Raw genomic sequence first — 17,230 nt, forward strand, 5'->3', positions numbered from 1 at the left:
AGAGAAGCCCTTCCAGAATTCTTCCAGAAGTGGAATATGGCAGACAGCAACTTGCATCCCAAAAGTCTGCTTACCCCTTCTTCCTGATCACATGGCCACCTAGCTAGAGACAACCTTTCTCAGCCTTCCTTGCAGCTGGTGTAGCCATGTGATCAAGTTCTTGCCAATGGAATGTGAAAGGAAATAATGTGTGTAATTTCTCCCTCATTTACTTAAAAGGAAATTGCTTACTCTAGACTTCCTCACTTCCTCCTCCCTGCAAGCTGTGGTCATGGCAGCAACTCAGCTTCAACCATGCAAAGGACAAAGTCCTCAGAGATGGTGGAGGAACAAGATAGAAGGAACAAGATTTCCTGAGTGACCCTGGCAACAAAGCGGCCCTAGCAGCCTAGACTGCTCAAATTGTTACAGGACAGAGAAATAAAATTTTGACTTGTTTGTTCCATTGTATTTAGGGGTCTCCGTCGCATCGCTTCCCTTTTATACTAACGTATAGACCCTAAAGTCGCCAGGGAATCTCTCCTCATGTCTCAAGTCCTCATGGCCTGAATGCATCAAAGCCTCCTTCTGAAGGCAAACATTTGCCAGGGGGACATGGATTCCTCTTTGACCAAAAGGCCCACACCAGGAGCTGGGGGTGGGGTCCACTGTCTCAGAGAGGCCCGAAGCTGCACAGAGGAGGAGTGCATGGATCTCTGACTCAGTGACTCTCTCTTCACCATTACTCCTGTCATAATTCTCAGTGACTTCAAAATCAGGTAAACGTCTCCCCCATGTCATGTCTTTAAACTGGGTACCACTAATGATCTTAGCTTCCACCTGTCTCGGCCACTCACTACCCTGTTCATGCTCTAGACACTGTCCAACAGAACTTTTTGCCATCAAGGAAATGTTTAATCTTCACTCTCCAATGTGGTAGCCACCAGCCACACGGTTGTTAAGCACTTGAAATGTGGCTAATACCAGCGAAGAAACGAATTTTTAATTTTATTTAATGTTAATTAATTTAAATCTGAATTTAAATAGCTACCTATGGCTGGTGGCTATTATATTAGACAGTTCAGGTCTTGACCTTGTCAAATGGAGGATAAAAATCACATGATCATCTCAATAGATGCAGAAAAAGCATTTGATAAAATTCTACACACTTGCATGATTAAAATTCTCAACAAACTAGATGTGTAAGGACTTTACCTCCACATAGTGAAGGCCATATATGACAAGCCCACAGCTAGCGTCATACTCAACGGTGAAAAACTGAAAGTTTTTCCTCTAAGATCAGGAACAAGGCAAGGATATTCACTCTTGCCACTTCTATTCAATATACTACTGAAAGTCCAAGACAGAACAATTAGCCAACAAAAAGAGACAAAAGGCATCCAAATTGGAAAGGAAGAAGTAAAACTATCTGTTTGCAAATGACATGACCTCACACACAGAAAACCCTAGACTCCACAAAAAAGCTTCTTAGAACTACTAAGCAAAACTATAGTGGTTGAAACAGTGTGGTATTGGCATAAAGACAGACAGGTAGACCAGAATCGAGAGCCCAGAAATAAGCCCACGCTCATATAGTTAATTGATCTTCAACAAGGCTGCCAAGAACACAACATGGGGAAAGGACAGTCTCTTCAACAAATCGTGCTGGGAAAACTGGATATCCATGCCCTAAGGAATGAAATCAGACCCTTATCTTACACCTCACACAAAAATCAACTCAAAATGGATTAAAGACTTAAAAGGAAGACCTGAAACTATAAAACTGTTAAAAGATAACTTAGGGGAAAAGCTCCGTGATGTTGGTCTTAGTAATGATTTCTTGGATATGACACCAAAGGCAGAGGCAACAAAAACAAAAGTAGGCAAATGAGACTACATCAAATTAAAAATCTTCTGCACAGCAAAGGCAACAATTAACAGAATGAAAAGGCCACTATGGAATGGGAAAATTGCTTGTAAACCATACATTTGATAAATGGTTTATACCCAAAATATATAAGGGACTCCTACAACAATAGAAAAAAATGAATAACCCAATTAAAAAATGGCCAGAGGACTGGAATGGACCTCTCTAAAGAAGACATACATATGGGGGCCAGCCCAGTGGTGCAGCAGTTAAGCTTACACGTTCCGCTTCAGCGGCCCAGGGTTCGCCAGTTAGGATCTCGGGTGCAGACATGGCACCACTTGGCAACCCATGCTGCAGTAGGCGTCCCACATATAAAGTAGAGGGAGATGGGCACAGATGTTAGCTCAGGGCCAGTCTTCCTCAGCAAAAAGAGGAGGATTGGCGGCAGATGTTAGTGAAGGGCTAATCTTCCTCAAAAACAAAAAAAAAAAGACATACATATAGCCAACAAGTATATAAAAAAGTGCTCAACATCACTAATCGTCAAGGAAATCCAAATAAAAACCACAATGTGATATCACCTCAAATCTGTTAGGATGGCTATTATTAAAAACAAAATAAAAGGTAAGTATCGGCGAGTATGTGAAAAAATTAGAACCCTTGTACACTGCTGGTCAGAATGTAAAATAGCGCAGCTGCTATGGAAAATAGTATGAAACTTCCTCAAAAAAATTTAAAATAGAACTACCATATGACCCAGCAATCCTGCTTCTGTGTATTTATCCAAAAGAATTGAAATAAGAATCTCGAAAAGATTTCTGCACTACCATGTTCATTGCAGCATTATCGACAATAGCCAAGATATGGAAACAACCTAAATGTCCATGGACACATGAATGGGTAAAGAAAATGTGGTATACACTCGTGATGGTTTATTGTGAGAGCCTTAAAAGGGAAAAAAAGGAAACCCTGTCATATGCAACAACATTGCTGAAACTGGAGACATAAGCCAGTCGCAGAAAGACAAATTGTATGATTCTTCTTAAGTGAGGTATCTCACATGGTTAAACTCAGAGAAGCAGAGAGAAGAATGGTGGGTGCCAGAGGCTGCGGGTAGGGAGAAATGGGGAATTGTTGTTCAATGAATATAAAGTTTCAGTTATGCAAGACGAATAAGTTCCAGAGATCTGCTGTTCCACACAGCGCCTACAGTTAACAATACTGCATTGTGCACTTAAAAAGACTTTCCTAGACATGGTAACGGTAATGTGACAGTGTGGAAGAATGCCCTTATTCTTGTGAAATGTGGGCTGAATATCCTGATGGCATCCTAATGTTTGAAGACCACTTTTAGGTATGTGTGTATGTGTGTGTGTGTGCGTGTGTGTTTGCACATGTGTGTGGGGTAGAGAGAAAGAGAAAGAAGAAGAAAATGTACCAAGAGGTTAATAGTTGATGAAATAAGTGAGGGGTATGTTGGTGTTCATTAACTTTTTGTTCATTAACAAAGCTGTCCTTTCAACTTTTCTGTGGGCCTGATGTTTTTCAAAAAAAATTTTAATTTGTTGCCAGCAGAATATTTCATATAAAAATCTGGATTTGTAGTTTCTATTGAAAAAATCCTAAAACCTTGCAATATTGGGCTCATGCTCTCAAATGGCACCATATAGCTGAACCTAATAGACCGGGGATGTCCTTTCCAGTCAGATCTTATCCGTCCCTCTTCCCTCCTTTGGGTTGCCCTCTGACCCCTGTGGGCATTTGCATTCGTGCTCCTGGTCTAGAAACTGTTCAGTGAACCTAAGATGGTCTTTTGTACCAGCTTCCAAGCACTCACTGGAGAAGGAAAAAAACCAAAAGAGGTGATGCCTACTTCGTATTCTGTTACTGCCACTGCCTCTGTAATATTCCTCTTCTTGTGCCCTAGGTTAATATCTAAAACCACTCTTATGCTTTCTCAAACACATTTTGCCAACTCCCTCTGCTGACTCTTTCTGAAAGGATGAAACTGCTTAAATTCCTTGTAAGTTCTGAATTTTAAAATCACACTTCTGAGGTTAGAGAACTCTAGACATGAAGGCACTGCGCTCAAGAAGGTGAGAGTTCCCTAAACTACTTTCTCCCTTGGACAGCTCCCGCGGTGGTTCGAGGGGCTGACACGGGAGTCAGAGTTGAGTCAATAGGACGAACGCCTGTTCCTCGGAGAGCTGGGATTTCGGGTGACTTGGCGCCCTCTAAAGGCTGCAATGAGAAGAGCAGCGCTTACCACGTGCTTCCCTTCAGGTTTAGGTCATGCCGGAACCGTGACGTTCAGGAGGGTGGGGGCAAGGGGCAGAAGTCGTTCCTGTCCTTCGAATCCAAAAGCAGTATTCTAACGCGTCATTTAGCCCTCCCTTGAGATCACGGAAGTATCAAGCTCGTGTCCTACACAACTTTTTTTCCCTCAGCGATTATACTTTCTGCTGTCAGCATGACAGAAAAGACGAATGGTCTTTGTTTCAAACTAAGAGCTCTTTGACTAAAGTTAGCCTTCCTTTATTTTTTAGAACAGAGTTTGAGTTTCCAGATTTTTTTTTTTTAAAGACAAACACTATCTTTGGCTACTGGCTTTGAGAAATAATTTGTCAGAATATCTACTCTATGCCAACAAGGTAAGTGTCCTCGATTTTTCTTTCTTAATGGGGAAATGTTTCCAGAAGCTGCTTTTGCAAAGGATGAATATTCTCCTTGCTGAGTGTGTTCCCTAAGAGTAAATGTGATTTCTCTTCTTCAGGAGCCTCTTGATTAGGATTAAAGCAACAGAATTAAGGAGAAAGTCAGGAAGCAAGGGAACATTGTAAGAAAATAAAGTCACCATGTAGGAGGAAACCATCAAAAGGAAGGGGTCAGTGAGAATAACAGAATCAGGGGGCTCTCTGTGATTCTAGACCCACCTTTCATTCATCCAATGGATGAGATGGGAATGCCAGGCATTGAGAAACTCAAAATACTCCACAAGTGGTATGATGGTGAATCCTGTAACAAAGCCAGAGCATTGGCGGGGTGATAATAAGAAATATAAACAGATCAAATTCCAAACTCAAATAAATCATATAATCAATTACATGATTTGCAAATCACCCAAGTCTCCCTATTTCTCAAAGATGATTCCTATATTTTCTGATCTATCAGGTGTAGGATGGGATTTTCATGTTGTTCAAAAGCCCAGGTCAATAGTTTAGGGCTTGTTTCTGTTAAGGAACTAAATATAAGCGACCTTTGAGCTACAAAGGGCCTTAGGTGAACATAGTTTATAGTTTACAAAGAGCTTGCACACACCTGTGTCCTCTGGCCCTTCAGTATTCTTCCCCGCAGTATTCAGCCTGCAGTATTCTTCCCTACGTTTCGATTCACATCTATTTTTTGCAACAATTACTTGGCATTCACTTATAAAAATAGTTCTTTCGAGCTGGAAGGGAACAAAGAGAAAACTACTAGAACCCTCTATTTTACAAACGTGGGAACCATCTCACAGGGAAATCAAGAATTTTGTCCCAGTCTCTGCAGCTGGTTAGAGGCAGAAGCGGTGCTAGAACTCAGATGGTCCAGTTTCCATGGCACTCACTAACTTCCCTTGTTCACTTAAAGATATTTTTTAAAGGGCTGCCCTCGCTCAGAAATTCATAGTCTGCAAATATGGTCATTTTAAGAGGTGCAAATTCCCGGTTTGTTTTTGCTGCTGGTATAGTCTCTTAAGTCAGTCTGTAAAGGACAAGATGGTTTTGGCCTGGAGACACAGCCCACTGTGTCTCTGACTGGGTCTCCAGGCATAAGTGACAGCCCCAGACTGTGTGCAAGCATTCGTATCCAGAGCTCCCTGCCATCAGAGGACGTCCCATGTGACATCCTGTGTGTCAGCCTCTCTCCGTACAGTGGCATCTCCTTGTGGACAGTCACTGGGTCTTTTTTCTCTACTATTATTTAGTCTAATTCTTAATCGTCTTTGGGGCTCCCACACTTGGCTCAGCACCTGCCCTTAGAAGTACCGAGGGTGTATCTGTTGAATGAATTAATTTGCTGCCAGTCCAGTCACTGCAGCACATTTTGCATTTTACCAGTTCAATTAGCAGCCGTTTCTTTCGTGTTATTACTGCAAAGACAGTCCACTGCCGAGATCTGACGACTCCAGACCTCTACCTAGCGGCCTGGAAATTCCAGTGTTCTTTTTGGTGGAGGCCATTTATTTCCGATTAGAAGCTGTCTAGGGGCTGGCCCCGTGGCCGAGTGGTTACATTCGCACGCTCCGCTGCAGCGGCCCAGGGTTTTGCTGGTTCGGATCCTGGATGCGGACATGGCACCGCTCGTCAGGCCACTTTGAGGTGGCATCCCACATGCCACAACTAGAAGGACCCACAACAAAAATATACCACTATGACCTGGGGGCATTTGGGGAGATAAAGCAAGAATTTAAAAAAGGAAGATTGGCAACAGTTGTTAGCTCATGTGCCAATCAAAAAAAAAAAAAAAAAAAGCTGTCTAGACCTCCTACTCCTCAACCCAAAGGAAGACACAGGTATGTTTACCTACTCGTTCCCAGCCTTGCTGATAAACTGTATCTGTGTGAGCTGTCTTTTCCAGGGAGAAGAGAGGAAAGGAGGGAGGCCGGGCATGCACGCTGAGTAAATACCTGGCGCTAGGCACTTTTGTGTAGGTGATATCACTTTGTTTAAACTCAAACAATCCTTCAACATAGCTATTTTTCCTATTTGACAAACAATAAATCTTAAGGTGTTTAAATCTTCAGGTGTTTAAGTAGGTTGTTCTGGGTCACGTGGCTAGTCAGTTGTGGAGACAGAATTCAAACTCAGTTCTGCTGCCTCCCTAGTCAGTTCTCACTGCAGCCTCCCCAGCTCTCCCAAATCAACAGAGACTCTGAAATAAACCAAAGTCAGAGGGGAAGAAGTTACCTTTTGCTATAAATAATGAAGCCAGGCGTGAAGTCTCATCCTTACAAAGGGCAGGATGGCAAGTAAGATTTGGAAACACAGCCCTGAGAAATACCTCGGATCCTTGGCGCAAGTCCCCAGATCTGCTCCCGGGGAGTCTGAGGGGTCCAACAGCTCGGAAGTCTTCCTCTGCCCTCTGTAAAGTCAGTAAACCCACTATTTCTGTGCATGGGGGTTCTGATCCAACTACGAGGCGGGCCATGAAGCCATAGGGACAAACTCCCCCAAGCCCGTCCCGAAGGTGCAGCAGCAAACTGAGCCCAGGGGAGGGAAGAGACTGGGTACCCGGAGGTCATAGGACCCCTCAGGCTCTCAGACCAAAGAGATGCACACATCCAGGCTCAGAGTCAGAGACCCAGAGAGACTCCAGACTCGGCCTCCTGTTAGCAGTGTGGCCTTAAGTCATGTGAAATGCTGATGTTCTGTGTTCTCCCATTTACTGGTGCCCAAGGTCCGATAAATACTTTCTCTCTTGGTTCCCCCAAGGCAAATACCACTATGAGAAGCGGCATAACACTACACAGATCATGTAAGGGTCACACAGCAAGGTCGCTCCTCAAAAAGTACCATGTCTTCAAAGACAAAGTCAAATCAGTTATAAATAGTTTATAAACAAATGCTATGAGGTCTCCACTGCTCTTCCCGTGTTTCTGAACCAGCCAAGGGGGTTCAGGGGAAGGCAGCACTTGCAACTGCGTCCTCCTGACACATGAAGGGCCTCAGTGTGACATGAACCTGATTTGCTGGAATTAACTAAGTGGTTAGCCCATCCGATCAAAGCCAAAGCTATGTTGAGGCTTGCAGAAGCCCAATTATAAAATCAAGGAAAACTGGTTATAAATCCCCATGACACATGTTTCCTTCAGTCTCCCCTAACAAGCATGGGCATTTCTGTATGACCTCATCTTGGACTTTAGAATGTCCCATATGACTTTCCTTGGGCACTTTGTTCTGTGTTTGGTCAGTTAATCTCGCCTCCATGCCAGGTTAAGAATCTCCCTCAATTCATATGTCTTTCTTGCATGGCAGGACATGGCCGAGGACCAGCCATTCTTCGGGACTCTAGATGCTTTGAATAAAAACTAACATTTCTGCTGACTGCAGGTCCTAGAGTGCAGAGTGGCTAGGTGATAGCAAAGGGTCCCTTTGCTACTGAAGGAGTCTAAAGTTCAAAGGAATCAAGGTCCTGGCTATACTACCTAATAGTAAGAGCTAAATTTAATTGAGCACCTCCTAGGTAGCAGACACACTTCTACAACCCTCCTAACATATACCAGTCACTTTAATTTCATAACAAATATTTAAAATAAGTCTTATTGTTATTATTTCCACCTGCATTGTACTGATAAGGAAACTGAGGCACAGAGAGGATAAACAACTAGCCCAAGAACACACCATTAATAAATGAAGCCAAAACAGGATTTAAACCAAAACAGTCTGATTTCAGAGCCCTCATTTTTAATCAAAATGTGATTCTGCCTCAGCTCAAAGACGAAAGGAGCATATTTATATCACAACAAAAGTTAAGTTCTGCGACAGGAGCTCCCTTCCAGCCTTATCAAATAAAGACGCTTGCTCGGTCTTCCTCCAGCAGAGCACAGCATGGCCAAGCGAGTTGCGGTGGTTGGAGCTGGTGTGAGTGGCCTGTCGTCCATCAAGTGCTGCCTGGATGAGGACCTGGAGCCCACCTGCTTTGAGAGAAGTGATGACATCGGGGGACTGTGGAAGTTCACTGTGCGTAGTTCAGACCCTCCCACTCTCATCAACCATGATCTGGCCATTTGCTTTGTCCCTGCTCAGGCGCAGTGGCTGTAGCCTCCTTGGTGATCAAGTAAAGGAGCAGCTCACCACAACAACACAAGCTCGTGCACAGTGCCATGCTAATAACTCTGCGGGATGCAATCTGATAGGAGATGAACCTGCAGAATTGGCAGAGCAGGGACGGGGACAGTTGAAAGAGAGAAGAAGGAAGGGTTAAGTCTTGTACGTACACATAGTACTGGAAGTTGTGGCAATTTCCAGACCATGGACATTCTAAGATGTAGTAGCAAAGTGTCACGTAGGGTAAGCTGAATGGCGTTGGTGAATATGGAGCAGAGGGCTCTTTAGGAACGATGGAGGCTGGCAGCAGGGAGTGGAACCCCCGCCCCCAGGCATTGTTCGGGTACTTTGGGAAAAGAATTGGCAAGGGTGAGGCAAGAACCCAGACCTTGAAAGGTCAAGGGGTGGGGCAGGTAGCTTTCACATTATCAGAACAAGAGGAAGCCAGGCACTGATCACGCCTTCTTAGGAGTGGAATATGCAGCCTAGCGGGTCATGCTCAGAGCTAGGCCAGCCGGCAGATGACTTGAGCATCAGAAAGTGGGGCTGGAAGTGGCTAAATATCATGTGTCTCTGGCCAGGATTGGTCCTGGTTACTGGGAGTGGCAGGGTCTTCAGTGGGGATGGAGGGGTCTGCCCCAGTGGTAGGGTATAAGGTGTCAGAAGATGGGAGACCCAAGTACTAAGTGCATCAAGGGGAAGAGAAGAGCAACACTCAGTGTGAGCTCAAGGTGGGGGAGAGTGCTGAAAATTGGTATGAATGAGGGAAGCCTTCATGGGGGAGGTGGCATTTGCCAGTCTTTAGTGAGTGGTGAAGAAAACATAATAAGGAAATATATGTAACCAGGAATGGTCACAATGCTAGGATTATAGTGTACTAGGAAAAACAATTCTTCTGGTGTACTGTGAGCTTCATCAAGCCACCAAATGTCAATGTGGAAAGAAAATATTAGGCCTGGTTTGTGTACCTTCTTCTATTGACCCCATGGTTTGGTCCCTTTCTCTTATTCTAAAGCAATATTGATTAACTTTAGAAAATAATACTGAGTGAAACAAAAGTAAAAATACAAATTAAACATAATACCAATACCCACAGGTCAGCACTATTAAAATTTTGATGTAATTTCTTCATATATATACTTTTTTTTTCAAAAATGCAATTGTAGGGGCCAGCCCCATGGCCTAGTGGTTAAGTTTGGCATGCTCCACTTTGGCAGCCAGGGTTCATGGGTTCGGATCCTGGGCATAGACCTATGCCACTCATAAGCCATGCTGGGGTGGCGACCCACACATAAAATAGAGGAAGATTGGCATGGATGTTAGCTCAGGGCTAATCTTCCTCAAGGTAAAAAAGAGGAGGATTGGCAACAAATGTTAGCTCAGGGCTAATCTTCCTCAGTAAAAAAAAGCTATTGTAGTATTAATTTTCATCCATTCTATAAGTACTCATGATGTCCCTCTACCAGGACACAATGGGGGACAAGATAGACAGGGACCCTGCACTCCCTACAGTCTGGGGGGGAACAGAAACAGTAAGCAGATCATTACAGTGCAGTGTGATCAGTCCTGTGTTAGCAGTACAGCGTCCTGTGGGGCCACAACAGCTGCCTTCTGCAGATCTGTTGGGACGTGGAAGGCTTCTTAGAGAAAGTGACAGCTAAGAAAGAGACTTGAAGGAGAAATAGAGATTAGTTTCAGCCACAAGAAGTTCATTGGTGCCTTTAATATAGATCATTTTGTTTTGTTGTCTTGGTTGTTGAGTGATGGAGACTGAGACAAGACAACGACGAGTTGAGGAATCCATGAGAAAACAGAGGCTGCCAGTATCTGATTATTCTTTCATGAAGATTGAGATAGGACAGAGAGAGACGAGGCTAGAAGAGGAGATAGGTTGAAAGGGGCTGTGTTTTGTTTTTAAAATTAGAGTATTCAGTATTTTAAGTGCTGGTGAGAAGGAACCGACAAAGAGAGAGTGACTGAAAACATACACAGACAATAAACAGAAAAATCAGTGAGAAGTTCCCTGAGCAAAAGCAAGAGGAAGAGGTTCAGAGCCTGAGTGGAGGGATCAACCCCAGCAGGGGAAGGAGGAGAAGATGAGCAAGTTAGACCGTGGGCCCCATCTTCAGGGATCCAGGTAAGGGCAGTGTGAGTCTTAGAGAGCCCTGTTAAATGATGTTAGCTTCTTTGTAATTGGAGACAGATACTGCATTTCATCATTCCAATCTCACCAATGATTTCTAGTAACTATAGCGTGGGGACCCAAGGCTAAGTCTTCCTGGAACTCTTTGGAATTACACGTGGGACGCTAACTGCTGACAATCTTTGCTCTCTGCCTCCTGTCTCCTCCACCCCATCAGGCTAACTGTGCTTTCACCACAGGAAACTTCTAGAGATGGGAGGACCAGGGTCTACAGGTCATTAGTGACAAATATCTGCAAAGAAATGTCGTGTTACAGTGACTTCCCCTTCCAAGAAGATTATCCCAATTTCATGAAGCACGAAAAATTTTGGGGCTACCTCCAAGAATTTGCTGAGCACTTTGACCTTTTGAAATACATTCGGTTTAGGGTAAGACACCTTGGGTTGTGGCGGTTGATGAGTAGGGACTGGCCCATTCAGTGATCTAGTAGAAAAGGGATGCTTAAGTAAACTGCTTCTGGATTTTGTCTCTATAAAGGCAGATAATAAAGACTCCTCACTTCTGCTTCTCGTGTTTTACTCAAACAAGTCATTAAAATATTGAATTTCCTGATTCCTCCTCTAAATCCAAACTCTCATTCAGGATGAAATTTAGAATTTTTTTGAGAAGAAAGGAAAAATGAATTTTGTTCATGAAAACCATTGGGAAGAAGCACCTAGAAGTCTGAACCACAGAAATTATAATGGGTCAAAACTCATTTTCCTAAATTTTTCCAATGCATTCAGTATTTTAACTCATCTCCTTCTCACCAGGAATAAAAACTGAATGTTTCTTCCTCCCAATGAAGGCATTCAGATGTTTTGGGTCCTAGTCGATATGACTACTTCTGAGACTTGGCATGAGTTACTTAACTTCTCTAGGAAGAAGATAAACCAATTGACAGATCTCCTATAATGGGACTGACTTGGCCCACTTGAAATAACAAACATGGTTACCAGACCAGTCAGTGCCTAAGGTTCCAAGGCATTTGATAGAAAGTGTTGGCCTTTTGCTTCCAGACCACAGTGTGCAGCATAACGAAGCGTCCAGACTTCTCCGAAACTGGTCAGTGGGATGTTGTCACAGAGACAGAAGGAAAGCAGGACAGAGCTGTCTTTGATGCTGTCATGGTTTGCAGTGGACGCTTTCTGAATCCCCACTTACCTTTACAGTCCTTTCCTGGTAAGTCATTTTTACCTGATGCCTACCCTTGTGGATTCTTCTAGAAGAAAAGTTATTGATTTGTAATTGGAAATAATTTCTAATGATTATAGACAAGTTTATGTTCACTCTCAGAAATAACATACAAAATAATTTTGAAGGGTAGAAACCACCATGTAGGTGTCAGGTCTTACTATTTACTTATTAATATAAATGCTACTTTTATTTTTTAAGCTTTAGCATGCCTATCTAATTGAAATTCAGTGATCACATAAGGCTCAAAACTATCATATCTGTCATGAAAAAAACAGGCTTTGAGTTTTGTCATTGAATTACAAGTGACCTGTCATTTAATACCTTAAAGGAAGTGAGACTATAAGGAAACTTGACAGATTTTTTTTAAGACCAGAAATTATACATCCAAAGGAATATTTTCACCCTTCAAAATAGTCACCACAATACTAATCTGTACACCTCTTATACCAAGGCCATCAATACAAAGAAGTCCTAGAAATTCCCTTTTGGAAATGCTTTTGGTTCCAACAGCACATTCTCACACTTGGCAAATCTCCATCTTTTGAGATCATATGAGGATTACTAAGACACAGTAAAGCTACTCTTCTTCTGTCACTTGTAAGTGGCCCTAAAGGCAATTGAGCAAGTGAAGTTTGGAACTTAACTGAAAGAACTTTTAAGGGAGGAAAAGTATGAGGAATAAGGTTTTCAAATCTTGGCCAATAAAGAAAAATTAAATATAAGTCTTATAAACATAATCTCAAATTAACAAAATATCCTATTCAAATAAAAAATGTGTTAGGGATCAAGTGAGAATTCAATACATAATTTTGCAAAGAAGCAATATCATAAATGATGGTTCAGCTTCAGACTTGCTGCCCATCTGGGGGCGAAACACACAACCACACAGTACTAAAGGGATTTATAACCACCTCTTAGAACAGTGTTTCTACGAGGAAATATGTTACAAGGGTCAAACAAGTGATGCTTTTGGAATTTAGTGTCTTGTCGGGTTTGGGATGGCGCACCCTTTACTCCTAACTGCCTGCAGCTCCACTTAGACTATATGTAAAGAACGCTGTTACAAAACGTCAATCAAAAGCGGAGAGGGGAGGAGGCTTGTGGCAGGATGAAATGTATAAACTGGCAGAGCTGGTCCCGAGGGAAGAGACTGGATAAACATAAACTAGAATAGCAGGGTAGCCTTGGATCATTTTGAGAGCAGACATTTCTACACACATTAATGACCTCTGGAAAAAAATGATTGCAATAGAAATATTGAGGTGCCCCTCTTTTCCCCTACAACCAAGATTATGGAGAAGGAAGAAACCCACACATGTGGACTTCAGAGACTCCTCTTGGGTTTTGACCAGACTTTAGAAGGATCTGTTACAGGGTACCCCAGGACAGATAATCCCAATTTCCTCTGTGTTCCCAGAGTGAGGTATCTTGATGAGTGGATATGGTGTAAGGTTTCCATGGGGTCCTGGTCTGCTACAGTTCCATCGGGGCAATGACCCTTGATATGTGGCCTTTAGCATAATGGTCGTGAACAAAGTTCTGGAGTCAAACAACCTGGACCAAATCCTGGCACTGGCTGCATAATCTTGGGTTAACTTAATCTCTCTAAACCTCAGCAAAGTGGAAATGAGTTCTTGTCTCACAGAGCAGTCATGAGGATTAAATGTGATCATACACGTAAAATACTTAGCAGAGCGCATAGTTAGCACTCTATAAACAAACATTAATCACTGCTGCCATGAATCATGACCCACAGTGAATGATTATCCACCTTCTGAGAATTATCCATAAGAACCTGCTTCCTAAGAGGCATGTGATTCCACCTAAATGAGTACTTAGCCCTCTTAGTTAAGTTGTAACCCTGGCCTGTTTTGGGTGGCATCTTTTGGGTGGCGTATGCTGAACTCCTTCCCTGGTAATGTAAATATTTCAAACACCCAAGAAATCCAGAAAATACCATCAAATAGACTTATGGTTCTCTCAAGGAAATGTCAAGGCATTGGAAGACAAAGCTCTGACCAAAATCCAAACAGTTTGGGAATAGATACAGTAATTTCTGTCCATCGTTACTTACTCTAGAGTGCAAAAGAGCCACAACTGTCTGTGTAATGATTAAAAATGCTGTCAAACCCACTCTGACATCTGGCTGAAGTTAACTCTTTTTAAGATTCCTTTTCCGCTTTTCACTAATCACCACAGCATCTTTCACGAAGAATTTTAAGACTAATGTTGAACATGAATGTTTTACTTGAAAACATGAACTCTTCTCCACACAGAAAATATCAGGACTAGCTCTGCCTTATCTGTCAAAAAGACCTTTAGAAAGGATAAGCTTTGTCTTCTCCCTTCCTCTGCCAGTTCCTCCTCCCACCAAACCCTTCACCCACCGGCTGCAGTTTCTGACTCTTCCAGAATTGAAGTCTGCAGAAAGAAGAGAAGTCAGGTGGAAGAAAAGGTTTTACTTGACTGGTGCCAATCAAGTGCTAGCTTTCTCCATCCTTGGAGGTGTTTAAGATTGATACTTTGTGGGATGTTTTCACAGGTTCTGCTTCAGAGAGACACTCTGATACTGGGGATCTCTCACTGCGGCCCTACATTATATGCCACACGCTCTCGGGCTGGCCACTTACAGCTCCTTAAATCCTGGTTCCTGCCCAGGAACCACACAGGAGTCCACACAGACTTCTGTTAAGGTCTCATTGCCTGTCCAGATACCTACCTGTGCAAAGTCCCTTTAAATTGACGCCAGACGGCCTCTCTCCTAAATGGCTCTCATCTGGTCCATGCGAAATACTGTGTATCTCACACTGTCAACTTGCTACCAGTGCAGCCACCATCCCCTGAAGACAGTTCCACTCACAGCCTTTCAGGCATGGGTCAAACACCAGTCTCTGTGCTCCGTAGACTCCAAGGGTCAAGATCTCACACTTCTCTCCTTGAAGCCCCGTGAACCTGGCTCCAAAATCAAGAGGATAGAAAATGCCACCGCACTTTAAATGCTTTCATGAAATTCTCCAATTTTCAACTCCTGGCCCACTTCAACTTCAAGTCCTTGTTAACTTTAAACAAATAGCCACTTGTTTCTCCAGCAAAAATGGGTTTATTCAGGATTAGCAAAGAATTGTAATTTGGGGTCTGCAACCATGGTGAGCCATGTGTAAGCCCCCAGCAGCAAGGGAGGAGAGACTCTTTTACAGGGGGGAAGAGGACTTTGGGGGAGCTATTGTAAAAAAAAGAGTCTGTTGGAGAAATCAAGAGTTCAATGTGTAATGGCTTTTCATCGGTTGGGTTTGACAGTATCTCATTGGCTGAGCTTCTTGCCAGTCAAGAAGAGAAAGTGTTTCTTCTTCCTTTTGTGCTCTGCTATATACATAGGGTGTGAGAGCTTTCCATTTTGGCTGCGTGACTCCAATTTAATCAGATTTCTCTTTGTGTGTGTGTGTGTGTGAGGAAGATTGGCCCTGAGCTAAAATCTCTTGCCAATCTTCCTCTTTTTGCTTGAGGAAGATTGCCACTGAGCTAACATCTGTGCCAAGTTTCCTCTATTTTATGTGGGGTGCTGCCACAGTGTGACTTGACAAGTGATGCTAGGTCCATGCCCAGGATCTGAACCCAGGAACCCTGGGCCACAAAAGTGGAGCATGTAAGCTTAAGCACTACACCAGTGGGCCGGCCCCAAGATTTCTGTTTATTGATTTGGCATTTTCCCCTTTTGATCAAGATCTTTCTCCAAAAGCATTGCTGATCAAGAGTCAGGTTTTTCTGGTTTCAGCAGCTTTTTGTCCCTTGATGCCAGGAAGGACCTTTCCTTGGTCATGTCCTACATCAAAGGGAAAGTACACAAGTTAGAACCCTGCTGAGGTCACATTTGAGAAAGAAGGAGGGACAGAAGAGAGAACTCCCTGGCATTTTTCTTTTCTAAAGTCTGTATGTGATCAAGATCTTCGGAGAGCATCTGAAGCATTATGTCATTGTCAAAGATTTGACAAATTTCCAACAGGCCTGGTCTGGGCATCTTGGGAAAGCCGTCTCGTCAGATGTTGTCTGCTTCAATTCTTGGAAATTTTTACTTCCCGGTCACCAGATGAGGTGCAAGGCTCGTGAGGGTTTGGTGCTTTCCTTAGATGTGTCACGTGGATCCAAGAGTCTACTCCCTGGAGTTTTGCAGCACAAGGGTTGGTTAGCAGGACCCAGTAGGGGTCATTCCAGCGAGTCCTTCTGGAGGTGTCTTTCCCAAAGGACAAAATCTCCAGGTCGCAAGGTGTGATGCTTAATGTCTTGATCTCCCTGGACCGTGCTCTGAAAAGATTGCTCTACCAAAACGTGTTTATTTTTAATAGAATCATAAGGCAGAATTTATGGGAAAATAAATAGCATAATTAGGCCTTTGTAATACTGGAGTATATCTCCCTCTATCAGCTGTGGGTGAAAAGAGGCAGGAGCCAAGTGCCCTGGGCGTCCTGTGACCGTCTCAAAGGGTGACAGGTTATCAGTTCCAGAGGGGGTGGATCTGAAATTTAGAAGAACCAACAGCAATGCTTTTGCCAAGGTATTTGGAGAGTCTCTACAAATTTTGCCAAGTGAATCTTAATAATACCATTAATGTGTTTGACTAAACCAGAGGATTGGGGATGGTAAGCACAGTGAAAGTGTTGTGAAACCAGCCAAACGGTGCAGACTTGTCGAAGTACCTGACCAGTAAAATGGGTTCCTCAATCACTAAGAGGTTCAAGTGAGGTTCCCCAGGTGGGGGAAATCCTTTCCAAAAGGACTTCAGCCACTGACGAGACAGTAGCCTGTCTGCAAGGAAAGGCTTCAGTCCAGTGAGAAAACATACAAACCGTGACTAAAACATATTTGTATCCATGAGACAGGGGAAGTTGTATGAAATCCATTTGCCAAACTTCCAGTGGTCCATTAGGCAGTATAAAATGTCTGGGAGCAGAATGAGCAGGCGTCTTGTATTTTGGACAAGTGGGACAACTGAGATAGGCACTTTTGGCAGCCTTGTTAATATTTCTCCACCAGTATTGATTCATGAATGCTGTCATCTTGTCAGTAGATGAATGGTTTAATGCATGTTCAGTGGTTAGGAGAGGGAATTTTAGAGTCTCTAGGATGACTGAGTTGTTATTTGGTTTGAACAAGAGCTTTCTTTTTATCAATCCAACAATTGTTGAATTTCCCACCTTGTTT

At 43.1% G+C, this 17,230-nt stretch overlaps 1 protein-coding gene across 3 annotated transcripts in view; it reads left to right on the plus strand.

Moving 5' to 3' along the window:
* The first annotated feature begins 4,243 nt into the window (after positions 1–4,243).
* The window catches only part of LOC124250837 (dimethylaniline monooxygenase [N-oxide-forming] 4), a 29,205-nt gene continuing 16,218 nt past the window's right edge, over positions 4,244–17,230 (plus strand). Inside the window, exons 1-4 of one of the 3 annotated variants that reach the window (XM_046683086.1) lie at positions 4,244–4,500; positions 8,426–8,568; positions 11,038–11,226; positions 11,857–12,019. In XM_046683086.1, the coding sequence (XP_046539042.1) occupies positions 8,437–8,568; positions 11,038–11,226; positions 11,857–12,019 (484 nt within the window). In that variant the 5' untranslated portion in view covers positions 4,244–4,500; positions 8,426–8,436. The remainder of the gene's footprint in view (positions 4,501–8,425; positions 8,569–11,037; positions 11,227–11,856; positions 12,020–17,230) is intronic. The other 2 variants (XM_046683087.1, XM_046683088.1) reach the window with 2 other exon arrangements.

The sequence above is a fragment of the Equus quagga genome, chromosome 13, assembly GCF_021613505.1.
Source record: "Equus quagga isolate Etosha38 chromosome 13, UCLA_HA_Equagga_1.0, whole genome shotgun sequence".
Classification (NCBI taxonomy): Eukaryota; Metazoa; Chordata; class Mammalia; order Perissodactyla; family Equidae; genus Equus; species Equus quagga.